Source organism: Callionymus lyra, chromosome 3, assembly GCF_982586985.1.
Source record: "Callionymus lyra chromosome 3, fCalLyr1.hap1.1, whole genome shotgun sequence".
NCBI lineage: Eukaryota > Metazoa > Chordata > Actinopteri > Syngnathiformes > Callionymidae > Callionymus > Callionymus lyra.
This window is the reverse complement of record NC_141820.1, coordinates 35,237,124-35,258,522: the sequence shown is the minus strand read 5'-3', so window position 1 is coordinate 35,258,522 and position 21,399 is coordinate 35,237,124. Positions and strand designations below refer to the sequence as shown.

The following is a 21,399-nucleotide window of genomic DNA, read 5'->3' as shown; positions in this document are numbered from 1 at the left end:
AAAGCAGTGATGCCAGATAATTTCACTGCCACTTTCATGTATTATGGCCATTACTAAAACCCATAAACCAACCTTGATCTGAAGGCTCATATTTAAATTTCAATCTAATTTAAGGTGGATACATTTTGCAGTTCACGCACTGATAGGGCAGCAGGCCCACGTCAAGAGATTTGTAACAGGTTTGCCACCTTAAGTGCAACTTTGTTTCTTAGCAATGGTAAAGTGGTATCAGTTTTCCTGATTCCATTACTGTTTCTCAAGGCATTGTTTACATCTTTTTAATATCTTTCATGTGATTGTTATCGAGCGATTCTTAACACCTCTGATTCTACCTCAATTACTATGAAATTGATAAGATGCATGAAAACTATATCAACTGAAATGCTTTTTTTTTTTTGATATGGTTATAAATTACCCTGTTCTCCTGCAGCACCAATTAAATTGAATGTTTTCTGCTAGAGTACTTTTACATTCCAGGCACTTTTTCCTGATGGGTTATTCCACATTTCCCTAAGGTGGGGCTGCATTGACCCACTTAATTGTTACACTCAGACCCTTTTTGCATTCACTGTCCACATTTTTTGTCAAGCTGATTTGGTGTGCTTGAAGAGACGTAAGACGGTCGATTTGTTGTTTTTTGTTAAGCCAAAGGGTTGGCTTGGAACAAATGCTTTATTCTGTTTGAGCTGCCTTACGGATGTCATGTTGCATAAGCTTTACACTTGTGAATCTCACAACCTCTTTTATTTGGTACGGTTAGATCACTGTGACAATGCCTTGTCCTCTGAAAGAATAACGGTTAACTGCATTGGTGTGGGTGCATGCAAGATTAACAGTTTGTCTTACTTCAACAGGGTTCCAATATTCTTCGAGATCAGAACAAAGTTTCTTTTATTTTACGACCGTTTATTTGATAATTTCATGAATAGATGATTGCCAACATACATGCTAACTTCAATGTTTTTAATTTAAAAAAATCCTTTCATTGAAACATCATTATGATAATTGTGTTGTACATATTTTATTAGTAGTAAGACAGTATTTAGTAAGGGGTAATATGAAGTCATGGGTGCAGTTAGCTTGTGGTATCTCCACCTGATGCAACTCACTGGCTGCCCTTGTGCCTACTGCTGGGTCATCAGCCTTTGGCCACCCTTTTTTAATGTTTGTTCCTTTAAACCGTGGGCATCTGCTCTTGTTACTGCTCCCTGCTGCTGGCTGTTGGATCTCTCCTTTCTCACAATTTGTCCTTCCAATCGACCCAGAAACTCACTTGCTGTGCCTCTTTAGCCAAGTTTCTAATAAGCCTCTTCACAGCGGTGCTTTTGATGCCAAGGGGCTTCTGGGACATGCTGGATGAGCACCCTACCCAAGCCTCTGCTGCCAACCACTGTGGACGCAGTACGTCAATTAAATGTCTCCCATCCAGACTCCAGATGTGGAAAAAGATCCCACTCTGGAAACGGCACTAATGCTCTCTGAAAATGGTGCATTGATGGTACCACTAGCTTTGAGGAGCAGTTATAGGCTTGGATCACCTGGACACACTATGATCTAATGATAATTTAATATAGGCCTCTAGTGCAGATGTGTCTGAAATATTTTCAAAGAGAGCCGCAATGGATCACGGGAAAACGAGCAGGAGCAAAATTTGAATAGTGAGATCATACCATGAGCTATCTCATTGAGAGGTTCATAACGTAAAGCAACTCAAATCAAACACTGCCGCTACACACTAACAGGAAATAACGCGACAGCTTCTTCTTCTACTACTATTTAACGATGCTTGCAACCAGCTGTAGGAACACTATTGTCAACACCTGCTGGCAGAACGTTTTGCAAGTTTGGAAGAAGAAATTAAGAAAAAATATGAGAAACTAAATATTCGCAAGATATTTACGCTGGTATCAGCATCGAAGACATGTCATCCTTCTACTGCTGGCTGAAAATGCACCTTTAAGTATATGCATATATATATATGACGTAACATTGTTTACAACGTCACTAAGATGGCAGCCGTTTAGGGTAGAAAGTGTCCATCGAACCATACTCAGTTTTGTGGGCGTTTTAGTTCACCAATTTAGTGTGCATGGCGCACTCAATTTTGCATACTAGGAATTGAGACGCACTTACGCACTAGAAATACTAACTTTGAGTACGCAAGTATGTGATTTGAGACACAGCATCGGTTTTCTCTATGGTGGAAGCTGTGAAACGGATCAATAGCAGAATAAAGACAGTATTTTTCAAACGTTTTTCTTACGCCTCATCGTTCTTTGGTTGAGCCTTTAATTGGAGCCCCAAACATTGTTAATGAAGCTTCTGTCATGCTACTTTCAAATAAATGTTTGAAGTTAATGCAGGGATAGATAGATAGATGGATCGATAGATAGATAGAACTGTATTGATAAGTATATTATTGATTAAGCTGTAGCTTCTGGCCATTCAACACTAATACCTTGAATAAAAATATTGGCCAGATGAACTTCCGATAAGAAGGTTATCTGCTTTTGGCAGAAGGTGATTTTAAGCTTTTGTCCTTATGATTAGCAGCAAATAAGCTAATAATTCAAATGAATGACCATAACCTACAGACCTAATCACATCATCATTCATTTAATGAGTATTATTAAAGATGGTATACCTTGGTACTTCATTTCTGGGGACAAGTTGTCCTACCCACTGCTTTGAACTTCTAAATTTAAATATACTTTCATCATAATTTCCAAGTCCTTGAAATTTCACTTGATGATCAATATCTCTTTAAACTATCTGTCCTGTTAATGTAAATTATGTTTCAGTTTATTTAAAAGTTGTGTGGTTTTCAATAACATGAAAATAATAACTTTGATTATTACTGGTTTCCGTGTGGACTTTTTGGACTACATGGTCATCTCTCTGATTAAATTTGCTGATGTGACTCTTGTACAGAGGAAGTTGCTCCTCTTGCCTTGAAAAAGAAATAATGTATTTTACTATATGTTCCTCCATTCACTTTTGTATATTCCAGAGTAATCCATTCTCTTTGTCATTATGCTTTGCGTAAACACTCATTGCAAGATAGTTGGGTGGGGCTGCTAGAATATTTATTAAATGTCATTATCTTTAAAAATGCAGACATTATTTTTGTTAAACAAATGGAAGCATTGTTGTAATAGATGGATCATTTAAAAAAAACAACCTAGCATGCTGAATAAATGTCAGTGCTGCGGATTTCCTTATCATAGGGGCGGAGCCTCTTTGGTACTTTAGTACATATGCGGGGGACACTCTGAGAAGTTGGCCAGCTTAATGCAGGGCACACAGAGACAGCCTGTGGGAGGAAACCAGAGCAAAGCCTTCAACACTCCTTTTAAATTGAAGGTGAGACCTTATTCCCCACATCCTTAATATAAGGTTTTTTCCACTGCTGATTGAGATAATCCTCCTGATGATATATTTATTTTCAGGCTCAGCCACCTTAGTAACCCATCCATGATTGAACTAGGACAAACAACCAGTTATCCTTTTTGCATTTAGATTTGGATGTTGGTACTTGCCCCTAATCTCTAGTATTAAACCCATCATCCTGATTTTCCATCTGCTGTCTTAATAGTCTTAAGTGAAGGGCTCATAGAAATCTGTTTAAATTGAGAGTTCTTTTTAATGTGTCAATCCAATCAATCAACGTTGCACACATGGAATCAACATTTGATAACGGATGACTTGGTACTGATCTGACTAGACCTGATCAAGTTCTTGACCCTGTACTCTGAAGGCCCTGTTTTCATGAACATTGGCTGATTTAAGCACTCGCCGGAGACGCACCGGATAATGACTATGAAATGTACAAAGCCATGCTTGCAAGTAAAGTACCAATTTAAGACCTTCTACAAAGACCTTCATACTTTCTTTTGAAAAGGATGTTTGATGTTGGTTTGCAGCTGAAGTTTCTCTACAGATTAAAATATTTTTGAACAAACTTCAGCAAAAGCCTTGTAAAGTACCAATAAAGAAGTGTCAGGATCAGGCTTTGAATAAAATGAGCCATTGGCTGCACTGTTTTAGGCATACTAATCCGTCGATAAACCCCCAGAGAACAGGGCTAATGTGTGTCCAGCTGTCGTGAATTTTGAGCTCAGTCGAAAGATGGTGGATGTCTGGCATCAGGGGTAAACTGAATTCACCTTTTTTCTTTTTTTTTTTTTTAAATTATGCAACCTATTTACATTTCATCAGATGTAGTTTTTGTTCTGAAGGGGTTCGATTTTTGTCATCTGTTTGGGTCTGGTCATTAGATTGTGTTCTGTAGGTCATCAAGTACAAACTGGGGTCTACCATGTGATGAACCTCGAAATGCCATTTCTTTGAATGGCTGTGGCACAAAGGGTTGAGACCTCAAAATCATTATCTGGTATCAGGTGCAACAGTGAAAAGCAGACCGTGCAGGGGTTACTCACGAGTGTTATGGGAGTGGATGATGAGATGATCATCAAAGCAATTGATGGTCTTGTTTACAAGGCTTAAGACTGATACATTGAGTCAGACAGTGTACTGATCGACAGATCGGCAGACTATACTTCTTTCTTTTTTTTCCACCTCTAAATGTAAGTAAATGTGCTTAATTAAAATGTTATGAGTGTACTGTGCCTTGTGTGGTAAAACTGTCTGGCTTAACTGTACATAGTGCATTAACTTCCACCTTGCTGGTTTAATCTGTGTTGTTTTTGTTGTAGTAGCTTCAGTTAATTAATTGCCAGGAAAAATTTGCGTTTGAAATCTTATGATGTGTTGTCTGTTGGTTGTCCTTTGACATTAACTGCTGTCATGATAAAGCACAGTATGCCATTTCCCACCTGATTTATTGCCATCTCACGCACCTAATTAAGATGATACATTGATATATGATTCACCAAGTGTCACTTCCTGACAGGCAGTGGTGGCCACGCCGGACACTCTGCCCCCATTACAGTGTTGGCAGCTTGTCAAAGGACCATTTGGGTCACCCTTTCACCTGCATGAAGCAATTAGATGAGCCAGAAGAGTGAAGTTGTGAGTTTTGGGTGATTTAGGCATGAAACCAAATTTAGAGCATAATCTGAGGTAGTTTAATCCCGTGAGTAGTTGTTCAGTGGCTGTACATCTTTTTGTCTTACAATGTTATCATGGCCAAGAGGTGACTCTCAAAAGTGATGCTGCTTGTGTGGCTTGTTCACTCTCTGCGTAATTACTCCAATGTTGGAGGTTCTGTGTTCAAATCCCATTGAGGTAACTGGAGTCTTGAGGCAAGGCTGTCACCTTGCATTGGTTTAAAGTAGTAGCCAATTGATGAATGGAGTTTTTAACCACCTAAGGATACCAATCTAGTAGGCCACATGATAATGGTGAAAATGATAACTACAGTTATTTTGATAGATGTTATTGATGTCAATGATGATCATTAATGATCACAGATATCAATCACCATTTTTTTCAGGAGGGCTGGCTCTGTGGTGACAGTTGCTGAGAGGAGATCTCTGGACAAACTACTGTCCATCATGGATGATGACAGTCATCCTCTGAACACTGTCATCAGGGAGCAGAGAAGCAGATGAAGTGCATGATAGCTCCTCCCCAGATGCAGATGATACCCATATATTATATAGATTCATTACACATAGAGTTAAACATTGAAGACATTTATTTCTTGAAATGTTTCTATAAGCTACAATCATCAAAATGGTAATAAATAAATGTTTTAAATGTTTCACTCTATATGTAATAAATCTATATAATATATGGGTTTCACATTCTGAAATGAGACAAAAAATATTGAACTTTGTTATCTTAAAATGATTAATCTGGACTAAAATTATTAAAGCTAATATGATGTTATGTTATTTTAAATGACGTGTATAGTGAACCGTTTGAATTATGGAATGAAACCACACGGTTTCACTATTTTACTATTGTTATTGTACTCTTTATCCTGCTAGCTAGAGATGTTTTCAATATTCCCTTATGTGATGGCAAGTAAGAAATATACTTACAAATCCCAACAGAGTCCACTTAGCCACTGACTTATTTCAACAGGAATTGTGTATTCACTCGAAGTGATGATTTAATATGAATTAAGTCGCCTGCAGGGATCCCCACAGAGTAAAATATGTCACTCCTAATATTCATCAGTCTGTTACAGTGTTATCCGAGCACTTATTAGAAAGACCAATTTCCACCCTCAATTTTCTGACCCATCAATCCAACACCAGCATTTTTTTCTATTGTGCTCCAGCCGAGCTTCTCTGTTTGAACTTGATTTTCTGGTTTGTTAATACATTAACGCTGTAACGCCATGTGTCTTCTCACCATGACCATTTGGATTTCTCATGCCTCACTGATGTCTTTGCCGTTCCACTTTGCTCAAACGCTGTTGCTTGTTCTTCAGAAAATTGTGTTTACCATATAAAATACATCGAGAGAATGAGAAAAAATAATGACGTTTGTAAAAAGATTGTCTCCTGACACAACTTAAATGGTTTCTTTGTATTTATTGTTTGACAGTTGGCCCAGAAAATAACTCCTTTCTTTATTCCTTTTTATTCCTGCCACTATAGGTTCAACTACAGATCAACACATCATCTCACAACAAATGGCTTCTATGAGTTTCTCAACTGGTTCGATGAAAGAGCCTGGTATCCCCTGGGAAGGATTGTTGGTGGCACTGTAAGTATCTCCACACTTCACAGGAAATAGCTGTTACTTTGGTTCACTGCTCCACAGTGAATGAATAATGGTTTGTCTTAAACATTTAAAGGAGGAAATAAAAGACGTTAATGGGCATTGTTTTTAATGCAGAGGGTACTTATGCCAGGTGTTCAGTCTGAAATATTATCTTGATAGTAATGGTGTGCATGCTGGGTTCAGCAGTTTGGCCTTCAGGCCCTCAAGATTCCTTAGAACAGCGACAACTAAAAAGTTAATGGGATGAACCAATTAAAAAGGTTTCTTTGTCATTTTAATTCACCATCCAATAATCATGCTGTGTTCACTTCCCTTTTGCCATCTGTTTTTTTTTCTATATTTTCAATCACAATTTTGTTACCATTTAACCACTTTTTCAATTTGCTCCTCATGCTTCCCTTCTTTCTACCCCTCCTCCTGTACCTTTTTTCATCTCTTATTCCTTAATTTCCCCCAGTATTCTCACTGTGGCAGTTTGACAAGTGATTTATACCCAATATAACATCACACAAATAATGTTTCAAGCTTGCAATGGTTTCAGGTTAGAAACCAAACTAGTTTAAGTGACTCTGACGCGTTGTGTGTTTAAGGGTAACAAATGCATCACATACGTGTCAAATATCCAGAGTACTGGATTAGTAACAGTATTCTGTAACCAACTATTTTTATAGGTGGTTTGGGGATTTATGTATGTCCATTTTAATGAAGCGGCTGATGCTGAGTTGTGTTTAGCCCTATTCACACGGGATAAGCATTACCTGGGGACCTCTGGTAATTTGTAATGATTACGGAGAATATCTGAGTTTTAATCCCATGTGAATGCGCCATATCTGTGATTTGTAATGTAATAATTCCACCGCAAATTACCTACTGTAATTCACCAAACACAGACGTCTGGTGATAATAAAGTAAAGTAGACGTGCAGCTACAAACCAGCCTCGTTGTTGCCCACACAAATACACTCGGTTACACTACTGTAACAGACTGTGTCTCTTCTGTAAGAATAATGTTGGGGCAAATTTATGTGCAGGGCAGCGCTCTCGCTGTTGAGTGTCTGCACAAGTTGAGAAACGAAAGAAAATAAACGGTTGTCCACTTTCTTTTTCTTTTCTCGAAACGAAGAACGCTTGGTTACACTAACTTTCTCTTTCAGTAATTGCGCTCCTTTTTACATCTGTATCTCTAGATAATGTCAGTAAAAATGACCATTTAACAGACATTGCTTATCCCGAGCAAATGCACTAAAAATAACGCAGAGGAGTGGGGGGGGGCAATTTACAAAACACTGAGGTCCCCAGGTCATACTTATCCCGTGTGAATAGGACTTTAGTCTTCATCCTCCTTCAATATAACACACTTAAAAATATCCAAATACCTCAGTACTGCTTGGTAGGAGAGATTGATTGTTTAGGAAAAACTAAAACAATTCCATTTTAAGCTTGTTTGTAGCCTCTCGTTGAGACTTCATTAAAAGATGGACATTCGCAACCCTTAGTCCACATGAGGGTGAGAAGAATGTAAATACTGTTATCTTGGAATAGATTTTTAAAGTAACTCTACCAACGGACTCTAGAAATGCAACTAAACAGTAGTGTAAATCCAAGAGTGGCCTTTTGGTTAGAATTGCACAACCAGAAACCAGTGTTTAAGCTCAGAATAACGAATCTATCTCCTCTGTGCTTCTGTTGAAAAGACGAGATGAACTACTATTGATATTTGGGGGGATTTTGCATTAAGAATGTGCTCTCAATGAAATTGCCTGGGAAATCCAACCGTTCATGCCAACTACCTTGTTTAATAGCACACTGGTTAAAATAATACAGGAAGCCAAAATACCTTTTTTATTTTTACATCTTATATCTACATCACGATGAATGGAATGGAATTTTGAGGGGGAAAAAGCTGACACTTCATCAGTTGGCGGTATGCACCTCCAAAGTCACAGCTGCTACCTAATAGTAATAAAATAGTAGATGCTGACACTAAAATGACACTTGACCGAGTGTGAGGCGGGGAGAACCTCAGCCGCAGTAAGTTTTATCATTAAAGCTGTTCGAAACCAAAAGAAGACGCAGACCAAGCATCCTTGGTGCCAAAGATGAATCTACCTGAACATTTTTTGGATTCAGAAAAGAAGCTGCGGCAGAAGCTGCCTCGCTAACGATGCAACAACAACCACCAGCATGTAGTGTGAGCCCAGTACCAGCGGACATCTCTGACAGCCTTGTTTGAGAAAACTTGTTATGAACAAGAGTGAAATGGTACAGTGCAATTACCCCGAGTCTGCATGTTTAGATGTGTAGTGGTTGAGTGAGATTTATCCTTATTTATATATATCTGCACTCTAGTTTGTGTGAGATTCCTGCAAAATAATATTTATAATAATTTGTTCATGTTATTATTCCTACCAGGCCTGTTCCGCAGTCCTTTGTTTCTAATTTAGATTAGATTAACTTTATTAATCCCTCTGGAGATTTTCTCCGGGAAATTTAGTAATTTAATAGAAGTTTAAGGGTTAGTTCAGCCAAAATTGAAACTTCACTCATTTTCTACTCACCCTCATGTCGACTAAGGGTTGGAATTATTTTCGGAGTAATTCATTACGTTTAGAGTTCTAGACAACATTTTTTTTTTTTCCTGAACAATTCTTGTCGAGGCTTCAATACAAGATGAACATGACGGAGGCATATTGATGTTTTAAGGAATCTTTTTGGAGGAAATTTGTCCACTGGTAGCCAGCCACTTATTAAAACATACTTTTTTATCGATAACTCCAAAAAGGATCTGATTGCTCTGAAAATAATTCCAACCCTTAGTAGACATGAGGGTGAGTAGAAATAAAGTGAAGTTTGAAAAAGTAAAGTATCACTTTAATGATTAAAATGATAATACAATTGGATGATGGAAGTCATTATTCTACTATTTTAAGTTTTTTCTTTTTCGTTTAATAAAGATTTGTTTTCATTTGAATGTATGCTTAAATACGTCTTTTATTTAAATAACAATTTGTTGCTTTTGCTTAGTGAATAATGCAGTGGAAAATGAACTTCCCTCACACCAAAAAAAGGCCAAACAATAACCCAATTAGATTGTATTCAGCACCATGTAATACATTTTACTGACTAAAAAACAGGAACAAAATCCTATTCTGCTTCTCAAAAGTAGCCTAAACAGTGCTCTTAGCAGCGAAGCCAAAAGAACATTCGACAGTGACAGCTCGCGTTATAGAAGTATCTCTGGGGAAGCCAAATGAGCTGCTGAAGGTTGGAGATGAAGCGCTTGTCAAAAGAGGGAAAAATAAGTAGGACGTTTATCAGCCTGTACTGGAATTTGATGTTTGCAAACCTCATGGCCTCAATTCATAAGCTTATGTCATCCAGCTTGACCTCAACACCTTACTTTCTGTCTAACCACTCTTTAATAAAAAGTATATCCATGTTTAATGGAATTATCTGTCAGTGGTTTCCAAACACTTTAAACAAGCTCAAGAGCATGTGCAGCTTCCACCGACAGGCTAATATTGGTCATGTACTTTATTGTTGAATAGAATAACCATTTGTCAGCCAGGCTGGTGATAATCTAACGAGAAAACATGATGTCTGTTGATGAATATGAGAGGGAGGAATGATAATTTGTTTGCTCAAGCTGCACAGTTTATAGTTTTAAGCAAAGTGTTAGTTAATATGTCACAGTTCATTTCTTTCTTCCAGTCTTCTAATTGAATTCAGCCTTCATTTCCACCTCGCTGTGTCTGTCATTTCTTGAGATTCTGTATTTGCATCAATAGTTCTCTTATTAGGTGGGTTGAATTGAAATGTTCAAATAGCAGAGGAAAGGGAAACGACATCCAGACAATGAATAATCATTTTGCTCTAAATGTCAGGGAAGTGTTTTAATTTTTAAAATGTTTTGTCTGAATCTGCATAGAGAAATGCACAACGTATACATTTGCATAACTTGTGTATGTTTTTTTTTCAACTCCAATTTTGATCCATAACCTTAAACTCATGCATATTGTTTTAATTCTTTAAGCCCTTTGTGACCCTAGTCTAGAAAAGCGCTCTAAAAATATTACTTACTTACATATTAGACAGGTTTTAATATAATATAGCATTGAGTCATGCGTTCCAGTGGGAAATCATTGAGAGCCAGAGAATCAAAGTAAGTACTTTGTTAATCAGTGCCAAGCTTTTTGCTTGAGTTTTGTGATTGACAGAACAGAGCTGTGAAAGTTGTAACCATCAGCAAAAATAGTTTTGTGTTACATATTAGTTAAACAAATGGGAAGTGCTTCTTAGTGTGCGTGCAGACAACAAATTGTATGGTTTTTTGCCATCTCTTTAGAACAGCTTTTTGTTACTATTATTTGTCTTTTTGGCAAAATCACATTTGCATGAATCAAATGCTTTTTCTCTGATGCGTGACACCATAAATATGTTTTGACTCACACACTCGCACATTCATCATGAAATAATAATGAGTGTTTTTCACACTCACTTCAAAACGTAGGTGCTGCATTTACCTGACATGAACTGTTGCTTGAAATCCAACTTTTCTATCCGTGGATATGTATGTATGAAATGCCGTGTGCTCATTTTCGAAGCATGTTGTCCAAGGTAGGCATTTAAAATTAGTTTGATCATTTACCTATTAACCATTAGTTTAGCTTGTTGTATTTGTTGTTCAATTGTGTTAGAGGTTATAACACTGGTGTAGTGATTTTTTAAAATAATAAACAATAAATGGTTATTGTGTTGGAAGGGGAATCAAAGTAAAATAGAGCTATTAAAGCATTAACTTCCTAGCCTTCTTACAAAGATATTTGCTTTAATTTTTGCAGCTTTATCTTATGTCATTCTCTGGCTTACACACATGCTAGTCACACACACACACACACACACACACATGCACACGTTTAAATGATAGTGCTGTAGAAGAAAAGTGCCAAATGGGTCCGTTTTGAAGAGCGAGAGATGAACTAGTATCAGATAATGTGACAGCAAAGTTTACTTCTGTCTAGACCATTCTTGTAGTCTTCTTTTTAAATCCCATATTCTCTCCAAACCTTCCCATCCCTGAAGGCTGACTGTCAGAAGCCCTTTCTTCGCCAAAGAAATGGCAGAAAGAAGGCTTCTTGAATATGATGTAGTCTTTTCACTGTAAAAGTCCATATTTTTAGTGATAGTTATTGCGTATAAAGTTAAACATTTTGCAAAAATGGATAGAAAATGCATGGGTTCGTCTTTTTTGAGCAGTTTTAATCTTAATTGGACTCTTCTATTGTACCTTATGACTGTTAGAAGCAAGTGAAGTTGAGTGTGGATAGCAAGCTCTTGATCTACCTTAGAGAATTCTTAACCCCCTCCAGACTTGATTGTTATTAAAGTAGATTTCCCAATGACCACAGGGGCCCTGAGGCTTCTTCTAATTGGTGGCGAGAGAAACTGAGTTTGTTAAAGACAAGTCAGATAGCCTTGATAATGTCTTCTGTGCATCAGGGACATCCTGGTCTGCTGAAAAAGACTGAAATAAGAAGCGCTTATTACCGCACCCACCTTACTTATGGTGCCATTAAAAAATGGTAAACTCCCATGATGACTTTCTACACACTTCTTTATTTAGTGACTGCTGATTATTAAGTTGAGCAAAGACGGTAGGTTTTTGAGTGTAATATCTGTGTGTAACCAGCTAGCTCTCAGCTGCTCAGCTCAGCCAAATCAGTGGGAACAGCAGGGAGTTGCTAGGTAGCAAAAAAACAATGTTAAACCCCCATTGTAGAAGTCGGCCAGTGTGATCTGTGATGCGCATCATGGGAACTGTTCATATTAATTTCGAGTCACTGTTACCAAATTTGTTCAGAGTGACAGACCTTGCATGCTGTGCCGATGTTTTCGGGCATAGACTCACTGACTGGTCTGCGGCCCTTTGGTTTGGGACCCTCTGGTTTGAAGCACTTTGTAAAGAGTTAACAACCAAAGTTAATTCTGTCAATGACATAGTCTTAGAGCAGGGGTGGGCAATTATAATTCTTCAAGGGCCACATTAAATTCTGTGAATGTTGTTGGGGGCCGTCGAGCAAAAAGAAAACGAGAAAATCCCTTAAAAAAAAGACATTCGTCATTAGGCCATGACATTTATTAAGCTTATTAATAAGCTGCAATTTTATTCTTCGTAGTTGTACCTTTAGTTAAACTGAGCATAAAGTACCACGATGCAATGATTGTGTAGACACAAATACTCACCTTGCATCATATTAATTAATTTGATCAAGCTTGGGTTCATTACGTTTTATTGATTCATTAATTTTACTTACTGTATATTGTGTACTGGACTTCTGTGTCCATGATGCATCACTTTGTTACATCAACTGTTGTCCCTTTTACTTTTTGTGTCTTACCCTATCTTTTTCTGTGACTCACACAGGTGTATCCAGGATTAATGGTGACAGCGGGCCTCATCCACTATGTGCTCAACTTGCTCCACATCTCTGTCCATATCCGTGATGTCTGTGTATTTCTGGCCCCCGTGTTCAGTGGCCTAACTGCCATCTCCACGTTCCTGCTGACACGGGAGCTATGGAACCAGGGGGCCGGGCTGCTGGCAGCCTGCTTCATTGCCATCGTCCCAGGATACATCTCCCGCTCTGTTGCTGGCTCCTTTGACAACGAGGGCATTGCCATCTTCGCCTTGCAGTTCACCTATTACCTCTGGGTATGTATATCATCGAAATATATGCACATTTATTTAATATAATTTTCCCATAAAATAAAACTCATCCTTGCTGGTTCCGCTGCTATGTTTTTATAACTGGAACTAGGAAATTGTCATCAGCAAGTACCTGATTTACTATTGGATGATTTATAAATCCATTTATTGATTATCTTAAGATATGAACTACATCACTCAGCTGCAGGGATGTAATTTATTCAATGCCACTTTAACCCACATTCGTTTTTATTATATTGGTTTACATAAATGTTAATATCCAATGTAGAGTTAGCACCATGGCTTAGTGTGAAAGAGTTTTGCTCTTGGCACTGGAAGAAATGGAAATTTGCAAAGCTCCCTGTTGACGTGAAGCTTGAATGCTGAATACTTCTGTGTTCTGTTTTGATTTGATTTTAAATTCACAGCCAACTATATTCAATATAATTTACTGTTCCACTTAACCACTTACTGAATAATAACAGCAACAACAATAGCATTTTACCATCTTTTTTTCTGAAGCATTTTATGTTTACTTTTTGTTTGAACATAGGGTTATATTTTCAGTAATTAAATTCATAACGATAAACACTTTCAAGCACAATTAATATTGAACGCCTTAATTACAATGAAACCATTTACCAGTCACTGAAACAGCATAGGAGTTTGTCATTAATGACCTTAGAAAACCAAAAAAACCTGTAGTGTCCATGAAGCCCTTTGTTCTGTTTTTGGAGCAAAGCATCTGGTAAAGTGGTCCTTTTTTGTGTTTCTCGGCATCAGATGTTGAATTATTTATACAAAGGCATTAACGGGCACAGAGGGGATCTTAACTGACCATGTGGAGTCCAGGAAAGCCACTCTGGAAGCTGCTAATAACGTGGCCTTTAAGACTCTCCAATATTGAAAGCAAAAGTTATATTTACACTGTAGTTAGTATATATAAGAAAGCAAGGTCACATCTATGTCATTGCATAACATTTATTTGATTTATAAGGCTTTATAGAAGAGGTAATGAATGTCTATGAACATGTTTAGTAACTTATAACAATCTTTATAATGTGCTAGACTTTAATGGTTTTAACTACTGTCTTAAAATTTAATGTAAGTCAGTAATGGTTATTTCTAGAGCGTCTTCATTTAATTAGAAAATCACAATATATAATTCTGAAAGTATGTTCAAATCAACAGAATAAAGTTTTATGTTTAATAACGTAAGACAGTGTTGACAAACTGCTTAAGTTATCTTTATTATTTATTTTCTCGTGTAGTTCTCAAAATCCAGTATATGCTGAATCATTAAGGCGTTAGATCCACAACTTTAAATCCTTTCCTAATAAATGTATAACCTTTTGTCTTGTGAATGTGTAGCACATTAAAAAAAACAACCCTTCATAGTGTTGGTTGCATCTCTAGTATCAAAAATGAAGACCATTTGGCAACACAATCTTTTTGACTGAGTGTATTTTTAGAGTAATCCTCATTTTGGATCTTAAAAAACACTAGCCTATTATTCTAAAACATGACTTACGGTGCAAAGAAACTCATAGATGGATGGATGGATAGATGGATACTTTGTCGATCCCCAAAGGAGAAATGATTTTATCCATCAGCAATAAGGCCTCCATCCATACAAACATCCATAAATTGATGTAAAGACAATCAAATAAATACAATAATAATGGAATGTACATAAACAGGATGCTATGTAAAATTGCCAGGCTGTTAATTTAATCGTTTTAAAAAAGCATGCATTACATCCAACCAATGTATATATTTTTAAATAAATTTCCCTAGTTTTGTCTAAAGCAACCTCTACCGTCAGAGATGCATAATTTAGTATATAGTATTGCTTGACAAGGCTGAGACATTGCAGCTACTTTTTCCCAGCTGAATGTCTTTCCTACTTTTTCACCTTGGATCTGGTTCTATTCCTGACACAACCACAAAAATTCACTAAGAAATGTTCAGAACCCATCCAAGAGCTGTCACTGTAGGCATTTGTCTCGAACCAGGAAATGTGCATCATGCTGTATCGGAAATGTCTGCTCCATCCACTTCATCACAATTACTTGTTGTCATCTTTTGTGCCTGGATAATACATCTCCAAAGTAGACGGGTGCTTTTGGAGCCAGTCATCAATGTCTTTTAAGCTGATGTGTCATCAGCCGAGCAGTGCTGTCAAATAAATCCCCCCTTCTATTCATCCACCTTGAATCTCATACACTCTTCTATTTGGCAAGGGCACCGAAAACAATCATTAATCCCGTACACCGTGGCCTCCCATTATCGGTGTCATTTACACGCAGTCGCCGTTCCATTTTCTTTTTTCTCCTTGCATTTCAGACAATGTTCACTCTTGCTCTGTTATTTTCTTTCCTGTCCCCTCCTGCTATCTCATTAATGTCATTTTTTCCTCTTCTCTACATGGCACAAAGCTTGGAGCTGTTCTAAAGTCTTACCCAAACCGTCATTATAGCAATCCTTCTTCTATCAACTAATAACCCATTTAACTCCACTCCTTTAATCTGGGTTTACCCCCCAACACATATCCACACGCACATAATCTATAATTGAATCCTTTCCCAGTGAGGAAAGCTACACACTTGAACACCATGGCTCCTATGATACACAATCATGGTGCTTGAGTTAAATTATGTGCTTAACTATTGGATAATAGGAGCAGTGTTTATGAACCCTGTTGTTACTTGTATTATAGTTCGCAGCACACTTTCCTGCAATAACATCAAAAGCATTTACATAATTGCTGAGATCTTCCAGTAACCAGAAACATCAACATTGATTGGCAAAAGCATTCTTGCTACTAAAGGTCGTTCGTGTTTCACTCTTTCATGATGATGATGAACCAGAGGCAAATCTCTGAAAATGTCCAGTTACTGATTCTTAGCATAGACTGAAGTTTTGATGACTTATACGTGTTAAAATCGTGTATTTTTGAACTAAAAAGCTGATTTTGCCGTTACCCAGAATGTGTAATAAGAAATATGCAGTAAGTATATGAAATCAAATGGCACATTTTCATCTCTCTGAAAGCACTTGAAACTATAAACCTTCCCTTAGAGAACTTCTTTTCATAAAATGAATCTATGAGAAGTCTGTGTTAAAAAAAGGAAATCATTCTTTCAAGTGTCAAGGAATTTTGAGCTTCTCCACTGCAGGAAGTTTGGTACAAGACTTACAGATTCACAAATATATTGTTTATACTCCCAGGGTATTGATTAATGAGCATTGCAAATTAAATTCGCATTTTCTGAGGTTTTCTGTCTGAACACAAACATCTACTCCTTCATGCTGAAGTTCTTTCAACTCCGATTAAGACATATCTTTTGGCTCTTTAACCAGCCGTTCTCAAGTCTGTATAAGAGACTTCACATCGCGCTCAGCGTCTGGAGAGACCAGTTGAACATGGCTTGCTCATGCTTTAAATAGACTTTAGCTTTGGCATGACTTGACTGAGACTACTGCCTGAGGGGACCTGTGCAGAAGCTGCTGCCTTTCTCTGACATGAGACCTGATTTCCCTCTAGAAATTGTAAAACCAAACGCTCAACATGGATGAATGTGCTTGGTGGTTTCTGTGCATTTCCCATGTGCATGTCAGTTTTCTGAGACGTTTCCTTCTAAACAAACAAACAAGAGCTACAAGCTTATGAATTCCATCTCCTTGAACTGAAGTATAATCGGGTCACCACAGACTTTGTTTTTGGTGTTTTTAATTTTATTTATTTTGCATGGAGGTAAATTTAATTTTGCATTTCACACCTAAACATGCATCTAGCAAAGTTGTCACAATTGCTCAGGGTTTCTATTATAATGTGCTTTTAAGTTCGGCTAATTTGGCAATTAATCTATTTTTATTTTCACTAATCTCTGCCTGTGAATAGATGGATAGATAAACTTCATTATTCCCTCTGGAGATCATAGTTTCTCAAATACACTGCTCTGCCAAAGAAGCCCAGCTTTGATTTTAACATTCATTCATTGTGAGCTTTTCCAATTGCAATTTCCCAATATTTATTTAAATCCATGTAAATAATGGATGTATCAAATTAATGTTTTGGTCATGTTTTATGGATGCAGTCCTTTTAAGATTGTATTACATTTACTACAAACCTCCTGATCTTAACACATCACAATTACTGATCTGTGTAACATTAGCATGAAGCTAAATTCTGCAGTTGTTTAAGTGAAGCTCAAAGACGACAGCGGTAAAATGTGGTACATAACTGAACAGTATCCAAATCAAGTGAAAATGCTAAATATTTTTAATGCCAATTTTACTGTTTTCTCTTTCAGGTGAAATCGGTGAAGACAGGTTCTGTATTTTGGACTATTGGCTGCTGTTTGTCCTATTTCTATATGGTAAGTGATAATATTGTGTTAAATGTAATGTTTGTGGGTCCAATGTTAGTTTAAAGAGTGCTGACTCAATCTCACAAAAATCGATAGAAAGGACACGGCTAGGAAAATATTCTGCATCACTGTGGTACAATGATAATGACTTTTACTGAACTTTCCTATCATCAAATTAAACTACGCACTTGGTTGCTGCCCTTCAAAACACAGACATGAAGGTTTCACCTCTCTTGTTGAGAAAGACTGTTCCCAACCACATGTTGCAATGATGACACCACCTTTGAGTTCATCTTTCACATGTTGCATAAGTTTCTTTTCATGAAAAAATAGACAATTGCAGAAATTGTCTTAGACTTTCTAGGAAATACTTTAAACTAGCATTTGGTTTATACCAGGTGTGCTTTTTAGATCACTTTGCAAAGGTTTTCTGGGTAGATTTAATAACTTGGAAAAAAAAACAAGACATGTTAATATTATTGTTTTTTAACTTGTTCCTTTTTTTATCATTTTTATTATTATTTGTATGTACGTTTAATCTTTTTGGCAACTTGCTTCTTTATCTTTCCCACAATGGGGGAAATTGTTACAGGAGTATTGTATAATATTGTTAATAAATACATGTTTGGATTTTGGTAGTAGGAAAACATTTTACAAGTAACTTGCATACTGGAAATCTGTGTAGGCAGCCCTGGTTTAGACTGACATATCAATCTCTGTGTGTCAAGAGCTGCTGTCAAATTTTTAGAATCATACTAATCCCATGTGTACCAAGATTGCTCTGCACTCTGGCTCTCGGTTAGTGGCAGCGATTTGGAGAGTGACTTGCAGGAACATCAATAAGTATGTTGTAGATAGTTGGGGAGATGACATGGAGATAATCCCTTGGTTGCTGACTTATCCTTGGCTTGTTTGAATCGTTTGCACTTATGAAATCCCGCACGTCAACCTCCATCGAGCCAAATCTTTAACTGGCAGCAATACAAAAGTAGAAGATTACCAAAATCCTTCCTCATTGATCATGTTGGCCCATTGGTGAAATGGGGATTGGGATGGCCAAATTTAGAAGAAGTGGCTTAGTAGGAGAAGAAAAAGGGCAAGAAAAGGAGATTCTATGCTGGAGATGTAAATGTAGATTGTTGCGGCTGTCAAATATATAACAATAAACTTACATTTGCACTTTTGAGCGGATGGATTTGTGTTAACATTTAAAATCAGTTTTACTTTACCAAAATATCCAGAATAAATCATTTGTTTCAAAGGGTGTTTGGCCTATTTTTCCCCTTCATACGTGAATAACAAATGACTCTATAAAGTATATTTAATTTGTTGTCCCTCAATTTATTTGATCTAATTTTGCCGTGACCTCTTTTTTTTATATCACATTTTCTTCTGTCATTGCAAATAATGTATGTAATTTTACCCCCTTTGTATCCGTTATCTCGGCATATTTTCCCCTAACTACTCACTGTGGCTCCCTCTGCCTTATGCCAGGCAGTTTGCTGTGTATCCTAATTAAATGCAGCGGGCTCATGGCTACATGTACACGGAGGAATGCTGTGGTGATCAGAGGACGGAGGGCAGAGAGGAACATTTTTGTGAAACTGATCAAAGCATAGAGCGTTACTAGCCACATTCCAATAACACCAATATCTGGCTTTCATCCACAAAGATGTAAGTGCAGTGTTAAAGCAGAGCAAAAAAAGAATTCTTGGATCAACAGTGCCTCTGGAGTGCTAGATTGTTTTGCTTTTGAAACTAAACTATTTCTTTGTGATCTAATGTTTAAATCATTGTACTTTATCTGCATATTCTTTTCTTTTCAAATATGAGTTTTGTAAAAATCAGTAAAAAAAAAAGAAGCTTTCTTTAGAGCAAAAGCACACTTCAAAAATATCCTTATTTAAAAATACATTATTTTTCCTTTTTTCCCTGCAGACTTTGGTAAAACCTGGTATGAAGCAACAAAAGTCCTGACTGGGGAAAAAAAAGTTCCAAACATTTTTTCATTTGTGACTGCAGTTTGCCTACGATGGATTGTAGTTTAATGTATTGTGTATTTCTAATTTATACATGAGCATTCTAGTTGTGTTGGCGTTAAAGCTAAATCAAACTATCATTTCTGTTCCTGAAAATGATTACCCAGAGTGGTAAAGCGGCTGCTGAAGTCCATAGATGATGATTGTGTTGAAGTTATGAAGTTAACCCCTTCAAGGGGATCAATTATTTGAACTTCATCATTATATGTATGACTGCTTGTAGTGGTTAAATATCATCCTTGATTGAGTATTATTGTTCCGTTGAGATGGTGCAGCACTGTGTCTGCTTTCCTGTCTGAGTAGAGCCTGCGAATTGACAATACTTGTTTTGAAAAAGTGATATGCAAATAACTTATTATGCTTTCTTTACTGGATAACTAGCAATACCTCTAATCTATATAATTGACAGACATGTTTTGTAGATAAGCAGAAAATGTGGGTCTACTTTTGTCAAAGCAGTATAGTCAAGTTCTCCTCTAAAAAAAAGCATAAATGGGGATGCTGCATAGTTCAATTTCTTTTTTTCCTCCCCCTGGGTGTCATTTCTCATTTCCACAAAATTCTTTCCCATCTTAGCCATTCTGTGCTACTTACAGCCATCGCTATTTCAATTTGAGCTTTTATGTGTTCAAGTACAGGCAATTGCAAAGTTGTCAGGGTAGATTTTGTTGAGTTGTTTTGAACCTCCACACCCAGTTAGAGCTGTATTCCTCAGTGAACCTCGAAACAGAAAATGCATAATTTTGTCTGAGCTTTTAAAGTTATTGGCTCATTACCAATTTAAATCCAACAAGGAGTTTGTCTACTTTTCAAATGCAAAAAGCTTATATTTTAACGACCTTTAAAGATAAATATCTAGTGTTTCAATTTTATTTGAAATTGTTTGGAAGTTTGTTAAAAGAAGTTTGTCATTGTTTGTGACATAAATAAATGAGAGTGCATTTGATTTTCAATTGTTTGTGTTGGAACTTGGACAAATTTATGTAAGATAGTATTGAGCATTTCTCTGGAAAATCACAGTTTGTTTCCTTTAAAAGCAACACATTTTTGAGTCATTAATGTTATTTAAGAAATACATTTAATAATTTATAAAAATGCTTGATGTGAATTCACAATTGGTATCGGCCAAAAATGGTACAATCCTATTGTTTTTCTGGTTTTATTGTATCTCCCATTCTAATGTGTTGGCTCTGTATGTTTGGAATCCCTAAATCAACATTTCATTCAACAATTGACTTGTCACTTTTCAACAGAAATCTGAATGGCTACAATTATAATTTCAAGTTAATAATAGTCTGTCAACCTCCATAATGGAGATGTTTCCTGTCATTTGTTGACTGATTTTGCTTGTTTTTTGCAGGTGTCTGCATGGGGAGGATACGTGTTTATTATCAACCTGATTCCTCTGCATGTGTTCGTGCTTTTGCTGATGCAGCGCTACAGCAAAAGAGTCTACATTGGTAAGCTGAAATCATGACACCTGCAGGTTACTACTTTGTGGAGAGAGACTGTGTCCCTCTAGTTAGGTTGTTTTTGATGATTAGCATCGCCAAAAGACAAATTGCAGCCTTGTCTATTTCTTT

The 21,399-nt window shown here is 36.9% G+C and overlaps 1 protein-coding gene across 1 annotated transcript in view; it reads left to right on the top strand.

Moving 5' to 3' along the window:
- stt3b (STT3 oligosaccharyltransferase complex catalytic subunit B) overlaps positions 1-21,399 on the top strand; it is a 46,028-nt gene that overhangs the window by 9,404 nt on the left and 15,225 nt on the right. Inside the window, exons 2-5 of the mRNA XM_087787705.1 lie at positions 6,573-6,681; positions 13,123-13,410; positions 17,721-17,786; positions 21,177-21,276. Of these exons, the coding sequence (XP_087643831.1) occupies positions 6,573-6,681; positions 13,123-13,410; positions 17,721-17,786; positions 21,177-21,276 (563 nt within the window). The remainder of the gene's footprint in view (positions 1-6,572; positions 6,682-13,122; positions 13,411-17,720; positions 17,787-21,176; positions 21,277-21,399) is intronic.